Here is a 22295-nt window from a genome sequence, read left to right as displayed (position 1 = left end):
AGATGGGGAGTATAACTTATAAGACTCGGGTTTGTATAGTGAGGAAAAATACAACAGTACTTTTAAAATTTGTGATTTGTTCTTATATGGATACAAACCTTGATCCTTTAATCATCATCATCTCCTCCCCACCTATTGATGCAAAGGGCCTAGGTTAGATTTTGTCAGACGTCTCTATCTTGAGCTTTTAAATCAATACTTCTCCACTCATCATCTACTTCACGTTTCATCGCCCTCAGCCATGTAGGCCTGGGTCTTCCAACTCTTCTAGTGCCTCATTTAGCCCAATTGAAAGTTTGGTGAACTAATCTCTCTTGGGGAGTGCGAAGAGCATGCCCAAACCATCTCCATCTACCCCTCAACATAATCTCATCCACATATGCCACTAGAGTAATCTTTTATAGTTTAATTTCTAATCCTGTCCTGCCATTCAACTCCCAATATTCTTCTGAGGGCTTTGTTATCAAATCTACAAAATCTGTTGGATATTGTTTCATTGTTATACCACGACTCATGTCCATACAGTAATACAGATCTCATTAAACTGATATATAGCCTGATTTTTATATGTACTGTAATTTCTGGTGATTTTATTTCCAAATTTTACTTAACTTGGCCATTGTCTGATTTACTTTTTTTTTTTTTTTTTAATTTTTCATTAAACTCGAATTCTAAAGTGCCTGTATTAGAGATCATAGTTCTTAAATATTTAAATAAGTCCACCTCATTAATCCTTTCTCCTTCCATTGCATATTCTGTTCTTATCGACTCATTCTTTCTTCAGTTTATCTTGATTACAACCCCACGTGAAATTTTGTGCATTTTGGTAAGCAAGCTTTGCAAGTCCTGTGGTGTTCTTCTAATAATGACAGCGTCATCAGCATACTCTAGGTCAGGTAATTTCCTGTTACCAATCCAGTCCAATCCTTCTCCGCCATCCCCAACTGTTCTATGCATTACAAAATCCATGAGGAGGATAAACAACATAGGTGACAAAACATTCCCTTAGAGTACCCCCTGGTTCACTGGAAATTTGTTTGACTGGACTCCATTAATGATAACTTTAATTCAAGACTTATTCATAGGAGAAGGTTTCTGTAACCAAACTGGTTGGTTTAAAAACTTGGGATGTCTAACAGTCTTCATGTCGAGCAATTGTGTTAACTCATATCCACTTCCTATTACTTGAATAACAGGGAATAGGGCTAGGTTACTGTTATAAGCAAGTGAGCACAGAAGAACTATACCCTCACAGGTCACTGTGTCTGCAATGTAAGGCTCAGCAAATTGATGGGTTTACATTACTGTCCATCCTCACCCTTGTCTGGAGCAAAGCACTTCTATCTTAAAATTAGACACTAATCACTCAGTATAGGTAGGGTTCTTACTTGCATCAAAGTCATTCCTACGACATAACGGTCTAGCCGCTGCACCCCAAGGAAGAGGAAGGAAAAGAGGAAGAAGGGCCAGACATTCTTACTCTTACCTAGACTGATGGTGTAACCATTATCTTTGATAAGTGCTTCTTGTCATGTGAGGGAGCTAGGTATGCTACACCATCTGCTGAACCTCTACCACAGGTCCTAAGGAGAAAGGCTAACACTGCACCAACTCCTTAGACTTCGTGAGCGATGCCTGTGTCGGTTGTCCAAGTCGTTCATAGTCTAGTCAAGTACTCTATTTATGGTTTCCTGAAACCAAAAAGCAAAAGTATTTCTGGTTATTTTCTTCTTGAGCCTTGGTGCAATTGTAAAAAGGTTCTGCAGTTGTGGTCTGAATGGTTGAGTTCTTTTGAGATAGCATCTTAGTGCCCTCACAGAGTATAGAAGCAATTAATCTTGATCATTGGTTACTTCCCTAAGAGATGAAATTACAAATTAATAAAATCTTGGGGATGTTTACTGCTGGGTTATGAGTTTTTGCTAAAGGAAAAAGATTCTTTCCTCTAACCCTCTGTGTAAGCTGATGAGATACTACAGTTGGTGTAATTCACCCGTTTTGTCGAAGCCAAAGCAAGAAGCAAATTGGTTTTTGATGGACAGGTCCTTATCCAAAGCTTTATTTCATGGTTTGATGGGGGCTTTTCTAAAGCACTGAGAACCATCATTATTTTACAATGGGGAATTTTGAGTTCTCTTGATGGACAAAATTGTTTGAAACTCCTAATCAACATCAACAATTCCCATAAAGATGAAAGGTCAACTCCTTTCAGTTTTGAAGACTTTGGTCAAGGCTGAAATTGAAATGAGTTTCTCTTTTTGTAAGAAAATTAAGAAGTCTACTATCAGTTAGATATAGAGGCTCCTCAAGAAGAAGTGCCCCTTCTATGGCAGAAATCACAGAAGAAGGCCCATAGTTACTCTGGGATGACCTATGAATTACCGAGTCCTTGGATTGTTTGCTAGTCAGTGATGGTCTTCTATTGCAGTCTCTTGGGAACCTTTCATTTGGAGGTAGTCTTGAAGGTTTAGTTTCCTGCAGTGACACATGCTAATATTTCTTCCGTATCCTTGTTTCCTCCCTTTGAGTTCAGAGGCAGTTTGAAGGAGAACAAAAGGGTGACCTTGTCCTTTGGTGATAACTCTCCTTAGGGGACGTGGTCTGTAGTTGTCTGCCTCTGCCTGTGAAAAGTCTAAGGAATATTCTCTCTAAAATATTTTGATGAAAGCATTTCACAAACCAGAGTTGTTCTTGGTTTATGTGTTGAGTTTTCTCCAATTGGTGAGTGTATGTTCATTCATAGTCTCCATTTCTGGAGGAGAGCATTTAAACCAAGTAGGGAGCCCTTGAGAGCGTGAATGGCGCTCGTCATAAACCACGAGAGCAAACTAGCCTACATGAAGAGGTCGGCGAGTTCCCTAATTAGCGAGTACGAGTGCATATTTTGTGTGCAATCATCCAACTGGGAGCACGCCTAATTTGATCAAATCTATCATACCTCAAGCATGTACACAAGTGCTCATAGCGAGCTGTTCGCAAATCTGAAAGAGAGCGTACAATTGCCTCTGCCAATAAAATTCTTCAAATACATTTCTCCTGATCTGAAGGTATTTCATGCGAAGTCCTAGCCAGAGTGCATGCGCTTGTCAATATGGCAACCTCTAACAGGAATATTCTCCTATTGCACATGTGAAAATGAACGCGAGAAGAAGAGCACTTTTGTTCCATCTCTAAGACTTCATCCACCAATTGCTCACAAAGAGGTGATCATTAACTTCCTAAGAAAAGAGACCTAGAGTGCTCAGAGGGTCACATTCTCGTAGGTTGGTGTACTGTGAGAGAAGTGTGTCGGTGAACAGGAGAGTATTCATCTTGATGCATATGTTTGCATGTCGGAGAATCTTCATGTTGGAAAGAATAGCACTACAAAGTTGGGGAGTGCATGCTTGTACATGAATAAGAGACACTCTCTCAATAGAGGGCACATGAGAACAGGAGACTTTTCAACTTCTAGGTAGTGTGCAAGTGCTGAGGTACATGTACTACAAGTTATTGTTATTATTATTATTATTATGTTACAACCTTAGTTGAAAAAGCATACAACTCAAGGTGGAAAAGCAAGATGCTATAAGCCCAAGGGCTCCAATTGAAAAAAATAGCCCAGTGAGAAAAGGAAATAAATTAATTACAGGAGAAATACTGAACAATTATAATCCAATATTTTAAGAACAGTAACAGTATTAAATAGATCTTTCACATATAAAAACTTGAAAAAACAAGAAGAAGAGAAATAAGATGGAATAGTGTGCCTGGGTGTACCTTTAAACAAGAGTACTCTATCCTAAGACAGTGGAAGACCATGGTACAGAGGCTATGGCACTACCAAAGACTAGAGAACAATGGTTTGATTTTGGAGTGGCCTTCTCCAAGAAGAGCTGCTTACAGTACCATAGCTAAAGAGTCTTCTACCCTTACCAATACGACAGTGACTGAGCCACTGAACAATTACAGTGCAGTACTTAACTCCTCGAGCAAAGAAGAATTGTTTCGTAGGCTCAGTGTTGTCAGGTGTATGGGGGACAGGAGAATGTGGAAAGAATAGGCCAGACTATTCAGTGTATGTATAGGCAAAGTAAAAATGAGCCGTAACCAGAGAAAGGGATCCAATGTACTACTGTTTGGCCAGTCAAAGGACCCAATAACTTTCTAGCAGTAGTATTTCAACGGCGGCTGGTCCCCTGGCCAACCTACTACTGTACCTATAAAGTTGAATGCTTTCTGGTTGAGCATTGCTCAAAATTATAAATACTTGCGCAGGTGCGCAGGTGAGATGAGGATTAAGATTTAACAAAGAATGTACACTATTTGGCAAGAGTTCACGTTCCAATGGATGCCCATGCTTGTGACAGGTGAGGGAGATCCAGGTGTGTGCTCAAAAAAATGACCGTATGCACACGGGTGAGTACCTGAAGAGCTTCTCGCTTTCTTTAGGAGGACTTAATTCCTTTACTATGGAATTCTTCTTAATAGGATGTAATTATGTGCTTCCAGATGGGAGAGGGAAGGGAGATTCTTGTAAGCAATAACAATGTCTTGCCTCTGCCCTTTATAGGCATTTCAAGTAAGGAGATTGTTTCCCCGATAAAGGCTGAGCCGGTCAAGGGCTAAGGATCAAAGGAGGGCGTAAGCACTTTTTTAAAGCTGAAGGGACCTTTAAGGTGAGGATAGCTGTTTAGCTATGCCTACCAGAGAACTCAATTTTGAGTGTGGAGAGTCAAGGGCTTCTTCCGCAGATGCAGCAGACAAAGTAGGCTTCAGTGACGGACATTTTGCTTTGGGTAAAGCTAAGGCTTGGAGGAGTTTGTCTCTGGAAAGTATTCTTTCTAGTCCTAAAGATGACAATACTGTCTTTATGGTGTCGTAGTTCGCAGTGGCATTTCAAAATCTTATCGGATTTGCCAAGGGAAAGCAAATATTGCTGTCTCATTCTGGGCTTGCCCCGGGGTTAGATTATCGTTGTCTTCCTTCTTCATATTACCCCCAGGAGGAGGGTGAAAGAGAAGGACCTGTAGCCCAAGTTTCATGAGGGGAAAGAAGATAACCAGTAGATTTCTTAGCTTTAGTGGCATAGATATCACGGGAAGAATTTCTCTTAGTTTTCTTTTTCCTCTGGCCAAACTCCTGGCACTGGGATGCCAACTACTCCATACACTCCTCACAAAGGGAAGACTGCATACAGTCATGTCTCCTGGAAGGAGGACATGAAGAATGAGGAGCTACATTAGGCCTGCTCATGAAAGTCCTGCAACGTTGTCCGGGAATTCCCAGGGCAAGACTGCATACCCCCACGTGGTTTCTCCATGAACAGGCATACGACAATCAATATGGCAAAGAAAAGAAAAAGAAGTCAATAAGCCAAGTTTGTCAACTGAGAGTATGTACAACTTAGTGATTGAAGTTAAAGTGACTTCTCATTGAGCTGGCAGAGGTGTGGCCCTTCCACCGCTACTAGCCAGGAACTACTGACACCTTGTTATAAATTTTAATAGCTAGGTTACCAGCTTCGCTGAAATCATAGTCCTATTAAAAGACCAAGGTTTGTATCCGTATTGAAACAAAAATCTTTTAAGCCACATGAGGTGATTCTATTATGTGATTCAGTGTACTACAGTCACATTATAAAAGATTCACATTGGACTCTCCAAATATCCGTTGTTTGTTCGGAAAATACCTTCTGGAGGAGCTGTTGCTACATATGGTGTGGCTTGAGGTGGGTAAGGAGGATTTTGGGGCATGGGCATGCCTGGTGATGGTTGCATGGGGATCCCAGGAGGTGGTTGCATTGGGGGCTGCATAGGAAGTGGTCCACCACCTGTTAGTAAGTTAGTACCCAAAAAGAAGTTAGTTCTCACCACCCAAGACTAGTTCTCGTCCCTTACAAAATTAGTTTCCATCACCTAGAAGATTAGTCTCCATCAATCAGAGTTTTCCAAAGTGTCTGTGTTACTGTATAATGTGAATAAAATTATAAGTAGAGATTTACAACGCATCTTGACTGAGGATAGTCAAGATATTTACTTAACAATTCAGAGTGAATACTAAAAGTTATGAACAGGCAAAATTCAGAATTCAGGATCACAAACACTATGGATTTGCAACTAATTTGAAACAAGGATGCTCTATATTTGGTTTTCAATTTATGGTTAAAAATTGCAAATGCAGTAATGTATTTAAGCTGATTATTATATATTTCTGTTCTTTATGTTCCAGAAACACCATTTTATTAAAGGGCTGTTAACAAACCTTTAATTTGAATATTAAAAAGTGGGAGAGGAAAAACCATTGCACAGCTTATCATTTGGTTAATCTTAATAATCTAGTGGTAGCAGAAATTCTCAGGAACACAGACCAAGTCAGATTACATTACTGCATCTATAACATAACAAAATATGAAATACTGTACACCATATTTGATAGTCTCTTGTCTCATGTCATAAGTCATTTAGTGACAGTTATTTGGAAACTATAGTCTATGAACATTCTTAAATTTCTTTTCTTGGACATTATAGCTTACTCTTTTATTTCTGGATGGTAGCTTCATAAGCTTTTCATTCTGGTAAATAAATATAAAAGTCTTATTTCATACATTTGAATTAGTATTAGCACTCAAAGTTGTGATTGACTTCTTTTACATTCAAAAGTAATTTCATAATTATAAAGAATAAATTGCAAATCCATTTAAAGTAGCATTAGAGTAAAGATTTGGCACAGTCCTTTGTAACTTCAATTTATATCAACTTGCTGCAATGCTACCAAATGGTTACGTATGATTGCTGCTTATCTATGTTATAGTTTATATTTAAATGAAATATTTTTATTCTGTTTAATGAACAAACTCATTTAGTGGGACTGTAGCATATTTTTGACATCTAAATATTTTTAACTTATTTTTTAACTTTTGAATAAAATAGCTGAGGCTTTGAAGTCCTTGTACAGAATAAGGAAAAGCACACTGTGCATTATGAACTACTTTATTTTGACAGAGCTCATTAGCTTATATTGCACAAGGCATATGAAAACCACAATCACCCAATATGCATGTACAGTGATACTTGTGCTATTAAAATATTCCTCTATAATAAACAATAGTAAAAATCACAAGATTAGTGTTTTGCAATAATTGGCATAATGAAATGAAATATGTCCATCCGAGTCAATTGGTCAAGATAATAATATCATATGATTTATCAAAGCAGAAAAGCAATATAGACAGGCTTGAGTGAAGCACCTATTTATAATCAAGCAGTGATAGAATGAGTCTGAGTATTTATTCTAGAAGTCATCAAGCCCTCACATACCTTGAGGAGGATATGGTGCATATCCTGGCTGTTGAGCGTAAGGATCTCCAGGCACCATAGGGTAATACCCACCTAGGTAAGGCGTAATAATAGAAAAAGAAAAATTGGCCACAGTAAGCATAAGGAAGCGCATACTAAAATCTTTGCTGCACAGTACACAAATGAGCAAAATGTTTGCTGCAGACATAAAAAAAAATTCTTCCATGGTCTAACTATACTTATGAACTACACTACAGTATAGGATGTATAAAATACTTTTTACATGCTCCTGTTATTAATAACTAATAATGAGTAAACGTACATTATTGATATACTGGTCTATACATGCTGCAAAAATATTCCCATAGTGTGTCGCATGCCAATTCTAAAGTTTTTTTTTTTTCTATACTGTAGTGATTGTGATGATGTAGCTACTAAACCTTTGGTTAGAAAAATGACAAATTTTCAAGTAATTTATGTTTCTTAACCATACAAACCTAGAGTTCTTTACAAAAGTATACAACTATAAAACTTTCAAAGAGGTGTAAACAACCGTTCAGTTTGTTACCAGTGATAGAGTGGAGAAGCACCATCACCCCTCTCAGTCATGTCTTCTTTACCTTGATTGCAGACAAAACTTTCTCATGGGGGTTAGGTGATGGCAAGCAAAGTACAGTATGTGCAGAAACTTCTTCATCACCCTATTCTTGAACCTGCCCCATACTGACAAACAGGTGCTTTATCTTTGGGTCAGCAGCAGAATAAAGTTGGGGGTACCATTCTGCATGTTGAAATAATGGGGCTATTCACGTCATGGGTAGGTTGGTTACGGATCTTGCCCTGTCAAAGAATTTCTTTATCAAGAAGAACAAGAAGAACGGGGGAACGCGCAGACGTTCAGGTTGTTCCATTTAAGTTGGAAGGCGACCTGAAGCATTATCAGTAGGTCAGGTACTGTTGAGCAGTACACTGGAAGCTTCTGGTTGAGGCACGTCCGGCAGAGATCTATTGTCGGTGAACCCCACAAAGTCATCCCTTTGTTTCCTATTCAAGGGTCCAAAGACCCCTCGGAACCAACTATCTAAGTCTTCCTGCTGAGATTGTCTGCCAAGATGTTCTTTTTGCTAAGTATGAACCGATTTGACAGGGCGATCGCATTGTCCTCTGTCCATCACAGGATTCCAACAGTTAGTTGGCAAAGTTAATGTGAAATAGAACCTCCTTGTTACTTTAGATACATCCCTACAGTCGTGTTGTCGCTCATCAACACTATTGGATAACTCGTCGTCTTATCAATCGTGCCAATTGTTGAACAATTTGTTTGATATACATGCGCAATATTTGCCTTCTCCCCGCTATTTGGTTTCTTCATAATGGCTACTTTCATTTCCACTGAAATGGTTTAGCCTAAAATTTCTTCACACTACTAGCACTATTGTCACTAATCTTGTGCTTCATTGCACTACCACTAGCAATCTGCTTATCAGCCATAGTTAACATCATTATAATTTACGGTAATAAGGCAAAAATACTGCGGATGTAATAAACTGTACACAAACGGCTATGACGAGCATGATAGCAAACAATAGATTTAGAATAAAGCGGGTCTGTGCTGCCCGCCTTGGGGGGCGGCGGCTGGATCGGGACCCAATCGGGACTGGCGCTAATCTCAAAATTATAATCACACGCAGTTGAACATATTTTTTACTTTTCGTAATTGTGTTCGTAAATATGAAAGTTCGCAAATTGGATGTTCGTACCTTAAGGACTGTCTGTATTGTAGTTTCTTCGTCTTCAACGGAGGTCTGGGTAACCACCCTACTGTATTTCTTTCATTAGAAAAGAAAAGAAGAGTAGGAGTATCCGTTGAAAATCCCACCGACTGGTCTTGAAGACTACGTGTTTATTTTGTTTGATAGTCATCAGCTGACTAACAACCTTCCTGAGGCAGATAATATTAATGCATGAACAAAAGCTCATATAAAAGCCTCTATTCATAAAACTTTCTAATAAAACTGAATGCGAGGGAAGAGATACTGTACATAAAAGAGAAACACGATCCTGATGTGGGATTGATCTGCTGCTATGTCTAATGCTAGGCAACTGCATTATCACTGTACTAGGCCATTCTAATGTTTTTTTTTTTTTTACTCTGGGAAGGCTAGTGCTTCACAAAAGCACACCTGAATTCTTGTTGCTTTCTCTCAGTTTAGAGTCATATGCAAGATCATAGAAAATTCTGCATTCACTGAAAACAGAAACGTTACACAAATCTACAGCAATTTGTATTGCCCCCAAAACAACTGAATTCTGAACACCCATGTCAATCAGTTAAAAAAAAAATTTGGAAATCCTTTACCAGCAAACTTAGGAGTTTTAGTGTGAGAGAGAGAGAGAGAGAGAGAGAGAGAGAGAGAGAGAGAGAGAGAGAGAGAGAGAGAGAGAGAGAGAGAGAGAGAGAGAGAGAATGTGTGTTACCAGGAATTTGGATGTCTCAAAGACTTTGAGTCCATCTGCAGAGACTGTATTGGTTCTTTGGTAGAGCGATTTAGTTTAAGCATTTATAGAATTCTTATGATGCTTAAACTAAATTGCTCTACAGAACACAGAGAGAGAGAGAGAGAGAGAGAGAGAGAGAGAGAGAGTGAGTGAGTGTGTGTGTGTGTGTGTGTGTTACAAGGAATTTGGATGCCTCAAAGACTTTGAGTCCATCTGCAGAGACTGCATTTGCTTTTTGGTAGAGCGATTTAGTTTAAGCATTTAGAGAATTCTTATGATGCTTAAACTAAATTGCTCTACAGAAGAGAGAGAGAGAGAGAGAGAGAGAGAGAGAGAGAGAGAGAGAGAGAGAGAGAGAGAGAGAGAGAGAGAGAGAGAGAGAGAGAGAGTGAGTGTTACAAGGAATTTGGATGCCTCAAAGACTTTGAGTCCATCTGCAGAGACTGTATTTGCTCTTTGGTAGAGCAATTTAGTTTAAGCATTTAGAGAATTCTTATGATGCTTAAACTAAATTGCTCTACAGAAGAGAGAGAGAGAGAGAGAGAGAGAGAGAGAGAGAGAGAGAGAGAGAGAGAGAGAGAGAGAGAGAGACTCACTCTTATGCTACAAGGACGTCAGTGCCCTAGTGGTAAATAGCCACTTATTCTAGATTCTTAACTGCCTCGAGCATGTTAGGGGCCTAGTAAGATAGTCCCTAGCTCAAAGAGCATTCAAGAGAGAGCAAGAGCTCGGGAGAGCCAAGCAACTACCATGAGTGTTGAGCAACCCTCTGTGATCACGTAAGTGAATGCTGAGGGTGCAAACGCGACAGAATCGCAGGTCCACACAGGACCGCGACCTGTCACAGGTATGCAAGCCTGGCTCATGCATTCTACCCCAACCGGTACAGCTAGCTCAGACGAGTATGATAAATATAGCTAGATGATCCAGGCTCACTGTGATCCTGGATCATCTGCAAGTTTGGATCTCGCTGCATTGACATTGCTTGTTTCAAGCAAAAACTCTCAGGTGGAAGGATAGCTCTCACTTTCGGCGCTGCAATCAAGGCTTAATGTGAGCTTGGATTGTGTGCGAGTCTGGGTCACAAGGCACCAAAAGATTGCTTGGTTCAAGTGAAACTCTCAGGTGAAAGGATAGCTTTCACCTGATCCAGGCTTGCAATGGGTCGTGATTCATTCAGAGAATGCTTTTATAAGCGAAACTCTCAGATGAAAGGAAAGCTTTCACCTTTGGCACAATCAGCCACTGAGACAGCTTGCCAAGATCTCCTGGGAGCTCCGAGGAGCTAGAGAGCTCTCACGTTGAAACTCGAGAACACTTCTGAGCCACCTGAAAAATAAACTACCAGGTTATGACAGCAGTTCACAGTAGCAACTTGCATCTACTGAAAAACCACAAAGGATCCTTGAGCTCAGAGAGAGAATAAGGCAAAGAATATCTTTCAAGTGAAAGGTTAGCTTCCTCCTGAGTGCACTGAAGGCGCTGAGAGAAAGCTAGGTAATTGAACCTCCCAATTTGATCGCTGACCAATTCAGGCAATTGGATCGCGGAATGAGGATGAAACTGTTGAATTAACAGCACTCGCTAGAACACTAGTTGCTTGCATGTGTCTGCCAATGGATCAATGTACACAGATAGAATAGTCTTCCTCATAAAGTTTCTCTGATCCTATGACTTCAGGGAAGTCTACCTCCTTGTGAGTGTTTACCTTTTGCCAACCTAATGAGTTAAAAGGATTCATGATATTAATCAATTCTCCAACTAAAGGACATTATCACTGAGGCACTAGAGTGTCATAACGGGAATAATACTAAGTGTAAAAGTTTCATATGCCACAGCCAATGAACATGGAAGGAGATGTCTGTCTTAAACAGTGGCTGAGATCAAAGTGAAGAAGGTATGAGTGATTGGGGGGGGGGGGGGGTGCTTCTCCCCATTACCACTAGTAATAACTGGAACAGTTGTTTAAATCTCATTAAATGTTTTATAGCTACAACCCAGCTTGCGTTGATTTCTTCTACTATGTAAAGAACATAAGATTTGTGTCTGTGTAGAAACAAATTACCTTTAGAATATTTCTATGAAAAAAATTAACCAAAGAAATAAAAATCTATCTATGGCAAATACTTATTATTCATTTATGCCAAATACCTCAAAATACATATATTGAAGAAAATTATGTCCATGCACCCACAGGAGTTTTATCTGGACAGAAAATTAAATAGATTTCATTAGATATTTGCTATGTCTCTTGGAGGACACGACCAAAATTTTGACTTTAAGAAGTCAGAAGGGTTGAAACACTCATGAATGTGTAAAAATTGTCTTGGAAAATTTACAACATGTATTTTTACTGTATCAGTGTTAATTTTATGCCTTCAGTTAGATATTTTCTTCAAAATTAAACAGTAGTTTTAGTTAGGAAATTTATTATACATAGAAACTGTTAATGTGTTATATTTGAAGAGTTAATAATTTCTCAAGTTAGAATGTTATAAAAATTTCAGTTCATGACAAGTTTTCCGGAAGAATAAGTACTGTACTGTAGTTTATAGACAACGGAAGACTAGTTGCACAGAAGCAATTTATGTGGGGCTAAAGCTTCATTAGTGATCGAAAATGTTGTAATTCATATACTGTACAGCATATATACTGCATATACAGTACAATATAGTATTTCATAAAAAAAAATTCCACTGCAATCCATGAGATATTTTTTTTTTCTCTTATATAATACTCTATCAAATATCCGAATAACATTATCAATCCCAGTATCAGTATATACCCACTACTAAGCAAAACTTTTTAAATAGTTTTCCTATCATGGTAAAGACCAGTAATATTACCTGACAAATTTTGCAATGCTATAAGATTAACTAGTATTTCATTCATTATGATTGCAGATACAGTTTTTAAATAGTTTTTTTTTATGACCTGATTAAGACTTGTGATGGTGTAAATATTTATCAAGTACTGTATACAGTGTACAAGAGAAAGAGTTGCCACTTCATCCCAACATCAAAGTAATGAAATAAACAAATCTTAGTATGAACAGACATGCGGGAGCTAAATAAAAATGACTTTTTTCTCAAAACACTGATACTAAATCAGTAAAAAAATACATAAGTTTTAATTCATTAGCTTTTAAGCTAAAACATTGAGTTTAAAATACATACTTGTATATGTAATGTGAAGCATAAGTTATAAGATTTTCTCATAAACCCTTAAGCACAGAATGCTTGTGATATTTGTTTTACATGCAGTAATTTTTGTTAGCGTTGTAAAAATAAAAAGGCAAAAACGTGACGAGTTAGGTGCAAATTTTTGTCATAAAGTTTCTTACAGAAACACTACAACAACATTACTTGTAGCCCATATTTGGTTTATACCTACACAACTCACTCAACTGGTATTACTTTACCTTCAAAATATTATAGAATATCTTTTTGTGTGTGCGTTTGTAATGCTAAGGAAACCAGAAGTTAAAATACTGTACTGCTAAAAGTTAAATTTTGTAGTACCTTATAACAATACTATTCCATCAACATAACACTCAAAAAGATGCAGAAATGAAATCCCTATCTCTCATCCAACAAGAACTTAAATTTTTTTTACATCTTATTCTACCCCAAGTGTGAAAATACTATATTCAACACTACAGGTAATATTGTCAACAGGCTACACAATGTTACATGTTCTACCCAAAATTTTAAGAAATCTTCCTTAGAAATTCATACTAATTGTTACCTGCTGGTGGGGGATAGGGCTGTTGTGGCGCACCATATTGTGCTTTATCTGGTGGAGGGACAGTTCCAGGGGGTATATAAGTGTGCTGGGAACCAAACTGGAGATCTTGTTGAACAGGTGCAGACTGCTGCATTTGCATCTGGCCTCCTTGAGTAGCTTGCTGTCCACCGCCAATGAAGGGGATTCCTGCAAACCTTCCTCCTCCAAACTTGTTCATCATTTCACTGGAAAACAAGGCATTCTTAATTTCCTGCCACAATTACAATATTGCAAACAAAATAAAACATCCATTCATTTTTAAAATCATAAAATAAAAAACTGCCATGAATAGTATATACAGTAAAGGTGTAGGAGGATAGAATGCCGTTTATTTGCAATGGAGGGTACATTGAAGGGAATATCAGTTGGTAGATTCAGACTATGAAAACTAACCTTCTGGATTATGTAATACCCTCTCTCCGTCAGTTCAAAATACATCATTTCTGACTTTTTGTCACATATCCTTAAATATTAAATACAAAAATAAAATCCATGTTCCACCTTTTTATGCAACCTTATGTTAAAAAAATGAAAAAATAACATTGCATTTATGAGATTTGTAAATACTGTATTGTTCACATACATACATTCATTATGAAAACAGTACAGTAGTAGTATAAAGAGCAGGGTTAATATATGATACCTTAATTTTTAGCGAAACTGGAATTCACTGCGAGAAATATACAAGTGCTGGCTATTTTGACACTTTTATCTGCATGACTTATGGAGACTTGGGCATAATAACTTATGTAGCGATCAACCAATATGTGATCACCATTTCATTTCCTAAGTCCATTGTTTACTTCTGAGAAAAAGATTGTGGATTACTGCACACTTGTTGCTTGCATTTGCTTTTGGCAGCTTTCTGTTTTTTGTATGATATAATCATTAGCTGGCCTTTTTAACCAATTAAGAGCTTCCTAATACTGTACTTATGTATAAGTTCCCGGGTGTTATTTTACAATAGCCATTTTTTCTCTTCTGGCTTTGGTTCCACCATGATTATTGTTGGAAGAAGAGGCTTTCCACTGAAGAATTTAATCTTATTCAAAATTATTGTAATTTCATTTATTTCCGTAATTTTAAATTTAGAACACACACTGTTCAGTATATAGCTACTGTATTGTTGCTCGTGTGGCAGTAAAAATTAATCCCAAAATAATGACCCTCATGATTGGCGTGTGTAGCTCATACATGTATCGCTTTCCAGAACAGACGAACAGTGAGGTTATGTTTATTTGCAAGCGAAAAGAGCCTTAGTGTAGCAAAAATAATCTGAGAGACGTGATGTCAATTACTATATAGGTTATTATGATACTTTAATAGTGACCCACGGGAATGGCATGTGCGGTATATCCATGTACTGCTTGCCAGAACAGTGGAGCAGTGAGATAAAGTTTATTTGCCACTAAAGCAAGACATGGCAGAAATCATAGATAATTATGATACTGTACTTTTATTTCACGCCACTTACACAAACCATATATCTTTCCAACTGATTATCTTGTGTTTATTGTGCATATCTGACCATTACTACAGCTGCAAATCACTCATCTTTGGTGTTTATCCATCCCAAACCCTAGTTTCCTACTGGGGTCCCCCATAATTGTTATTATATGGAGGGAGGGGGAAAAACTCATGAATGGGTGGGATGCCTCAGTATTCATGGTCAGAAATGGATAAAACACAAGATAACTAGCAGGAAAAATTTATGGTTCTTGTATTTGGCTAGAAATTAAAATGCAGTATCATATATTTAGCCAGACCATAAACCAAAACCATTATAAATACTGAAGTAAGTATGAAGGGAAACATAACTACCTTTAACTTTTTTTACATCTCAAATCATTCCAGTGTCTAACTTTATCCTGACCGAAGCACTTTTGACTTAGTTACCTTGTTAAGTCTAACAATTATTGAATGGTTATTAACATAATCGTATGCTTAATGCTTAATTTATGACTATTAAATGTAAAATGAACGCTAGCTAAAATATACCACACTGCTGTTCATAGTCTTCACCGAGAAGCTTAACAAAACGTGTAAAGTACAGTTCATTGGATTTCCTACCGAACTACTGAAATACTACCTTCAAGTTTCAAATTTATATGCTTTTGATGTTTGATATAAGTTGAGATATGTCTGTAGGAATAATAGGCAACCTTATATCATATGAATGTGTTTGTGAATGCAGGGTTCAAACAAGGCATATGTCTGAAAAAGATTGGACATTGGGCCTTGGAACAATTTTTTTGGCTATTCTTTGTCTTATTGAGGAGGCGATAAACAAAAGATGTTGGGTATTTTGTAGTAAGGGAAATGGTTGAAAGATTCTGAAGATGAAAAATGAAAAATAAGTGTTTGGGTAGTTATGATTTTGGTTTTAGAAAAAAAAAAAAACTACATATACGATATAGAATAGTACACTGTACCTCGGTTTATTAGTATCTTGGAATACAAGTATGAAAATTCAAATTGGTTTATGAGTACCTATATTGTAGCAGTCTGCAAGCAAACACTTCCCTTTATATGCATGATGCGCATAATTTCTGTGATGTAATGAAATAATATCTGCAAGTCTCAAATTAATATACTTTAAATGTTTGAAATGAGTGCAGAAGTCTCTATGAACAATATACAGCACGGTATAGATTATTAACTTTTATATGTGTAATCAATTTTAAACTAAGCTTGTCAACGAAAATATTACTGTAAAAAAATATCGGACATGGTCATTGGTAATATTTTTTTCATCATTTTCTTATAGAAGGGACAGACAAAAGCCATCAGGTATTTTGTTGAAGGGGAAATAATCAAAAGCTTTTGAAGAATAAAAATGAAAAAGGACAGTGTTAGGGTAATTATTATTTGAGGTTCTGGAAAACCTGCCTGTTCAGGTAGGTTACTGTATTATGCCAGGTGGGAAGACCTGCTAAATGTACAGTGGTAGTTTATTAGATGAGTGCACTGGCAAGTGGGATTATTGCATTCACAATGGGTGTTCCATACTGCAATAATCTATTCCCAGTGTGCCAAACGAGAAACTCCATGAACCGGGTGGCTTCATTCTAGCCATCCATAACCACAGAGACAACAGCATGTAAGTGGTACATTGTGCAAGCATGATAAATGATGCGGAGGCCCTTCATAGCATTGCATGAGACCAGGAAGGAGTGTTGTCATGTAGTAACTTTTTCCTCTAATTTCCATGCCAGTTAAATTGTTTGATTGTTATATCTATTTTCAATTGTGAATTATTATTCTGTATTCATTTCTGATGTTAGGGGTTATAAATCTTTCCAAAATTACTATTACAATCCTTTAAAAATAAGTGTACAGTATATGTGTATTTATGGACGAGCGGAATGCATCAAGTGAATTTCCTTTATCTCATGGGAAAAATTGTTTTAGTTTAAGAGAATTTCGGTTTGCGAGCTCACTCCCAGAACATATTAAACTCTCAAACTGAGTTACCGCTCTATTTAGTAATTTGAAGATTGTACATCTTCGGATAATGTGTTGTTCACTGATAAAGGGCTGCAACCTCAGTTGTTGGTCGGTCAGTTCTCTGGTATCCTAAACTAAAGTTTATTTAGGGTTTCATTTCATTGTAGGCTCAACATGACTCAGTGACTTTTCAGGCCAATCCATGCCCCTGATATGCCAACCTCTTCAGACCATGCCTGGGGCATATTTCTTCTGCAATACCAAGGGCCTTGTCAAAGACTGTGATGTAGGCATGGACATAAATTTTGGACTAACAATGCATCATCTGTTCCCTTCAGAATGCCCTTCCCGGTTGTAAATTACGTGATTGAAAAGTCCACCTCTGCTGCAATAGAAAAATGTGATATGTTGTGCTGTCCCCACCAGTGTTCATATCTTAGAGACATTCAGTAATGTGTAGGATTCCTCCTTACAAGTTTCCACCACAGGATGTTGTCCTGCAAGTTGAACTCGATTGTCGTTCCGGCAATACAACGTGTAATGGATGCTCAGTATAGTCTGTTGCAGCGCTAGTAGAGATTTGATTTCAAACCCCTACTAATCTACGACCCTAAAAACCTACAGAATTTAAAAAAATAATGCTCAGAAAACTTGTTATCCATGTGGAGGTCAAACAGCAACACTTGGCTGATCAGAGCGTATTCTAGTGAATAGCTTAATATTTTGTTTGGCACAATCATCAAATAATATTTACAGAAGAAATAACTGGCTCTGAAGACCCTCCTTGTAATGGACAATGCTCCAACTCATCGTCCAAAGTTTAAGGATGATTTGCTACCCGAGTTCAAATAAATTACTATGAAGTTCTTGCCATGTAATGAAAATCCGCTCATTCAACCCATGAACCAGCAGGTTATCTTCAAGAACTTGTATATAAAGGCCTTTTTCCAGAGTTGCTTTGAAGTGACCTCTGACGCACTTAGCCTTGTCCACCGCCTAAATTTCATTGACAAAGTTTGTCTGCACTCCATCTGGAGGAATCTGGGACCAGAGGCCATAACATAAAATGACTTCGAGGGCTAAATTTGAGGCTGTGTCTATATTATAGCATACTATCATTTGGCCCAAGTTCATGGGTCTGGATATCAATGATAATGATGAAGAAGAGATGGTTGAGGATCATAGGGAATAAGTAACCATCAAAGAAATTAAGGATCTTAGGAAAGAGGAACATGATACAAAGATTGGTACATTCTCTTCATGAGGAGGAGGTAGAAGAATCCCCTTACTTGTTAATCAATGAAAAGTTTGCTGTCTAATATTTTCCAGAGAAGTACCACCACAATAAATCCCAAACAATGATTAGACAATGTCACATTTTAGGAACATAATAAAGAGAAGGCAGAAGCGAAGTTCATGGGGCAACTTTTTGGTAAAAGTCAAACTTGGTGAGCCTAAGCCAGGTCCAATTCATGAAAAACGACAGAGAGGAGAAATGAAAAAAAAAAAAAAAAAAAAAAAATTTCTGATGCCTGAAGATTCATTGGAAGGGGATATTTTCCAAATAATAATATTTTGTATTCCCCTCCCTCACCACTATCCTTGTATGCATTCAACTCTCCCTTTATTTCTAATTGAAAAAAAAATGTTAGTATAAGTCTTGATTGGTATAAGTACAAGATTCTGGAACCAATTAAGGATGTATACTAAGGTACAGCTAATTACTACCTGTCAGAAACAGGGATACAATCCTGAGAAGCATAGCCACACATTTTCACATTTCCCAATGAAGGACTACCTTTCTTTGCATTACACAAGCAAAAGTTGTATACCATGCAAGGCCAATGAAAGTATGAAATGTAACGTGAACCGACTTCTAAGTAGGAAACTTTCTGTAAAAAACAAACCTTGTTAGTCATAATCAGGTTAAATTGTCCAGGTTAACTTGGAATTGTTTAATGAGACCTTTAAGTCACAAATAGATTTGGTTTGTTTTCTATCCATCAAGACTCCTGAGGTAATTCCAAGTACTATAATACAAGTTTTTTCATCCAATAATAATATGTGGGGTCACCTTGCCTTAAGGGGGAGGGGTTTATTCTGAAGGTGAAAATTGGATCAAGTAATTACAAGAAATTAGGCACCTAAGTACAATAAAAGGTTGAAAGCAATGCAGTTGGATTTGAAAGGACTTTGCATCATCTATAGTAAACCATACAAAGGATGTAGATTATCCAGCCATTCTGTCTCGTCTAGGAAAGAACTTGCTATACATAGCTTTCTAAAAGTCACTCAAGAGAGTCTCATTTGTTAGAGACGGAAATTTCACTTATGAATATTATGTAAAGTACCCTATTTCAATTATGAATACTGTCCCAAAAGTTTTGATATTTCTCATGACACCTGGCCGGTATTACTAACTCTTAATAGAATTCCCCTTATCGTTAATGCAAATATGTCTGATGGTAAAAGTGACGTATTAGTAGTAGTGGATTAAAACCAACAGTTCTTGTTGGCAAGGGCCATTCCCTTGGTCGGCCCCTAGAATGTGACGGATATATATTCTCTAGAAATTTACTTTATACTGCACACGAGAAGTGAAATAGAAAATAATCTGGAAAACTGTATACCATTAGTTTTCACCATAAGTGGTAAGCTAAAAAATTCCAGCATTTGCCTTGAATTTTTTTTTATTTTTCTTTAAAAGAAAATGTCATTCCTAAGTAAGTGCAATGAAATTCTATTTTTTTTTCAACACTTTTCTTTTCCTTGTATGCATTCTGTCTATGAAGTCAGTTTGCTTTCTCATTCACTTTCAAGACAGAAGACCAACAAAAACTCAACAGGATTACTTCCATTTTAAAATGTTGGCCGACATAAGCCTCAAAATACTGTAAAAAAAATAAAAAAATTGTTGCTGTTGTTTTTATTATTATTATTATTATTATTATTATTATTATTATTACTACTACTTGCTAAGCTACAACCCTAGTTGGAAAAGCAGAATGCTATGAGCCCGAGGGCTCCAACACGGGTAATAGCCCAGTGAGGAAAGGAATAAGGATACAGTACTACAAGAAAAGTCGTTAACAATTTACATACATACATACATATACCAAAGGCACTTCCCCCAATTTTGGGGGGTAGCCGACAACAACAAGAAACAAAACAAAAAGGGGACCTCTACTCTCTACGTTCCTCCAGCCTAACCAGGGACTCAGCCGAGTTCAGCTGGTACTGCTAGGGTGCCACAGCCCAACCACAGCCACAATTTACTGTATATAAAATATTTCAAGAACAGTAATAACATTAAAATAAATATTTCATATATAAACTATTAAAACTTTAATAAAAAAAAAACAAGAGGAAGAGAAATGCTAGAATATTTTGCCTGAGTGTACCCTCAAGCAAGAGAGCTCTACCCCAAGACAGTGAAAGACCATGTTACAGAGGTTATGGCTCTATCAAAGACCAAAGAACAATGGTTTGATTTTGGAGTGTTCTTCTCCTAGTAGAGCTGATTACCATAGCTAAAGAGTCTCTCCTACCCTTACCAAGAAGAAAGTAGCCACTGAACAATTACATTGCAGAAGTTAGCCCCTTGAGCAAAGAAGAATTGTTTGGTAATCACAGTGCTGTCAGGTGTGAGGACAGAGGAGAATATAGAAAGAATAGGCCAGACTGTTTGGTGTATGTGTAGGCAAAGGTAAAATGAGCCTTAACTAAAGAGAAGGATCCAATGTAGTACTGTCTGGCCAGTCAAAGGACCCAATAACTCTCTTGCGGTAGTACCTCAACGGGCAGTAATCTTGAAGAATTTGATCTCCCTAATATCCATACAGAAGACTTTGTCATATTTTTATAATCTAAATTCCAGCTTTGCAAATGACTACAAAAATGTCCTTATTAGCTATACTGTATTGTAAAATAATATTTAATCCATAATTCAATTTACATACTGTAGAAGTGTTACCATTCATTTATGTTTGCGTATGCTACTAAAATGCAATGAAAATTTTTTCTTTTGGATTATTTTGAGTTACAATGCTGACATGACAGTACTAAACTTTCTCTTCAAACGATAAAACTTTTTTGGGGCTCAAGCCATGTCGTCCTGATGGAAGCTTCCATCAGGACGACATGGCCATCTCACCCAAAAATAGATTTTTCGCTTTGCGTCAAAATCCGTTTGTTTAAAATGAAACTAAAGATTTGCTAACATTAAAGGAAATTGTACGTAAAGCACTGGATATGTACTTACTTGCGTTTTGCTCCTTTACAGCAACAGAAGTAAATTATACCACCAATAATAAGAAGTCCTATCATTCCACCTACACCACCACCTACTTCTTCGGGTAGATTGTCATCTGAAGTGAAATTTAGAAATGCATTACAATGAGTGATTTATTACTTGAGCTTTGAGAATAAATTTTATTAAAGAAAATGATTTGATAACATTTTATTTCGAGTCAGCTCTTGGAAATGTTACTTATTAACTATGAGATGGTTTACATTGAAGATTGCAATGTGATAATAAAATTGATTAAAACTCCTTGAACTGGTTTGGTCAATATTGTCCATTCGATAAAAAGTGTGTTGTAAAATTTATGTAAACCAGGAATAAATCTTTACAATCTTAGAATATTGATTATTTGATTCTTTACTTTTTGCTCCAGGCTGGTTCGGATTTCTAGGCTGGTTTGAACCAGGCTGGTTCGGATAACCTGGCTGGTTCGGATAACCTGGCTGGTTCGGTTGTCCAGGCTGGTTCGGATATACAGGCTGGTTCGGGTTGTATGGAGGTGGAGGTTGAGGTTGAGGTTGACGTGGTGGTGGAGCGGGCACAGCCGGCGGAGGTGCTGGTGGTGGTGGAGTTGGAGTCTTTTTGCCTGACCCTGGGTAATTATCTATGACATCATCGAAGAAATCTCCTCCTCCTCCTCCTCCTCCTGACTGTGATCCTCCTATGGATGTCTTAGGTGCATCCCCTTGAACACATCTCTTGAGACCTGGATCTTCGTGAGTGCCAGCAGGGCAGGCACAGTATTTCCCTTCACAAACAGCATCGTACAATGATAGACATGGATCATTCAGTTCTCCTTTAGTTGGATCTAAGTTGCATTTAGTTCCTTTAACACCTGAAAAAGAAAAAAAACCAAGTTAATTGTATTATACAGTATTGATTCTATGTAAATGAAGCTTGTCGTTCAAGTGACCACATATTTTCCTAATCACAAACGTCTAATGTTAACATGATATTATGCATATGAATGGCAGTTTTCCTTT

At 37.4% G+C, this 22295-nt stretch overlaps 1 protein-coding gene across 4 annotated transcripts in view; it reads right to left on the bottom strand.

Moving 5' to 3' along the window:
• LOC137624321 (proline-rich proteoglycan 2-like) overlaps positions 1–22295 on the bottom strand; it is a 70387-nt gene that overhangs the window by 7038 nt on the left and 41054 nt on the right. For 2 of the 4 annotated variants that reach the window (XM_068354994.1, XM_068354992.1), the window contains exons 3-6: positions 21674–22147; positions 21271–21376; positions 13524–13747; positions 7299–7370 (exon numbers count right to left, since the gene is read on the bottom strand). In XM_068354994.1, the coding sequence (XP_068211095.1) occupies positions 7299–7370; positions 13524–13747; positions 21271–21376; positions 21674–22147 (876 nt within the window). Of the gene's footprint in view, positions 1–5671; positions 5813–7298; positions 7371–13523; positions 13748–21270; positions 21377–21673; positions 22148–22295 lie in introns of all 4 variants that reach the window. The other 2 variants (XM_068354991.1, XM_068354995.1) reach the window with 2 other exon arrangements.

The sequence above is a fragment of the Palaemon carinicauda genome, chromosome 31 (genome assembly GCF_036898095.1).
Source record: "Palaemon carinicauda isolate YSFRI2023 chromosome 31, ASM3689809v2, whole genome shotgun sequence".
Classification (NCBI taxonomy): Eukaryota; Metazoa; Arthropoda; class Malacostraca; order Decapoda; family Palaemonidae; genus Palaemon; species Palaemon carinicauda.
The sequence above is the reverse complement of the archived record's forward strand: the minus strand, read 5'-3'. Positions and strand labels throughout refer to the sequence as shown.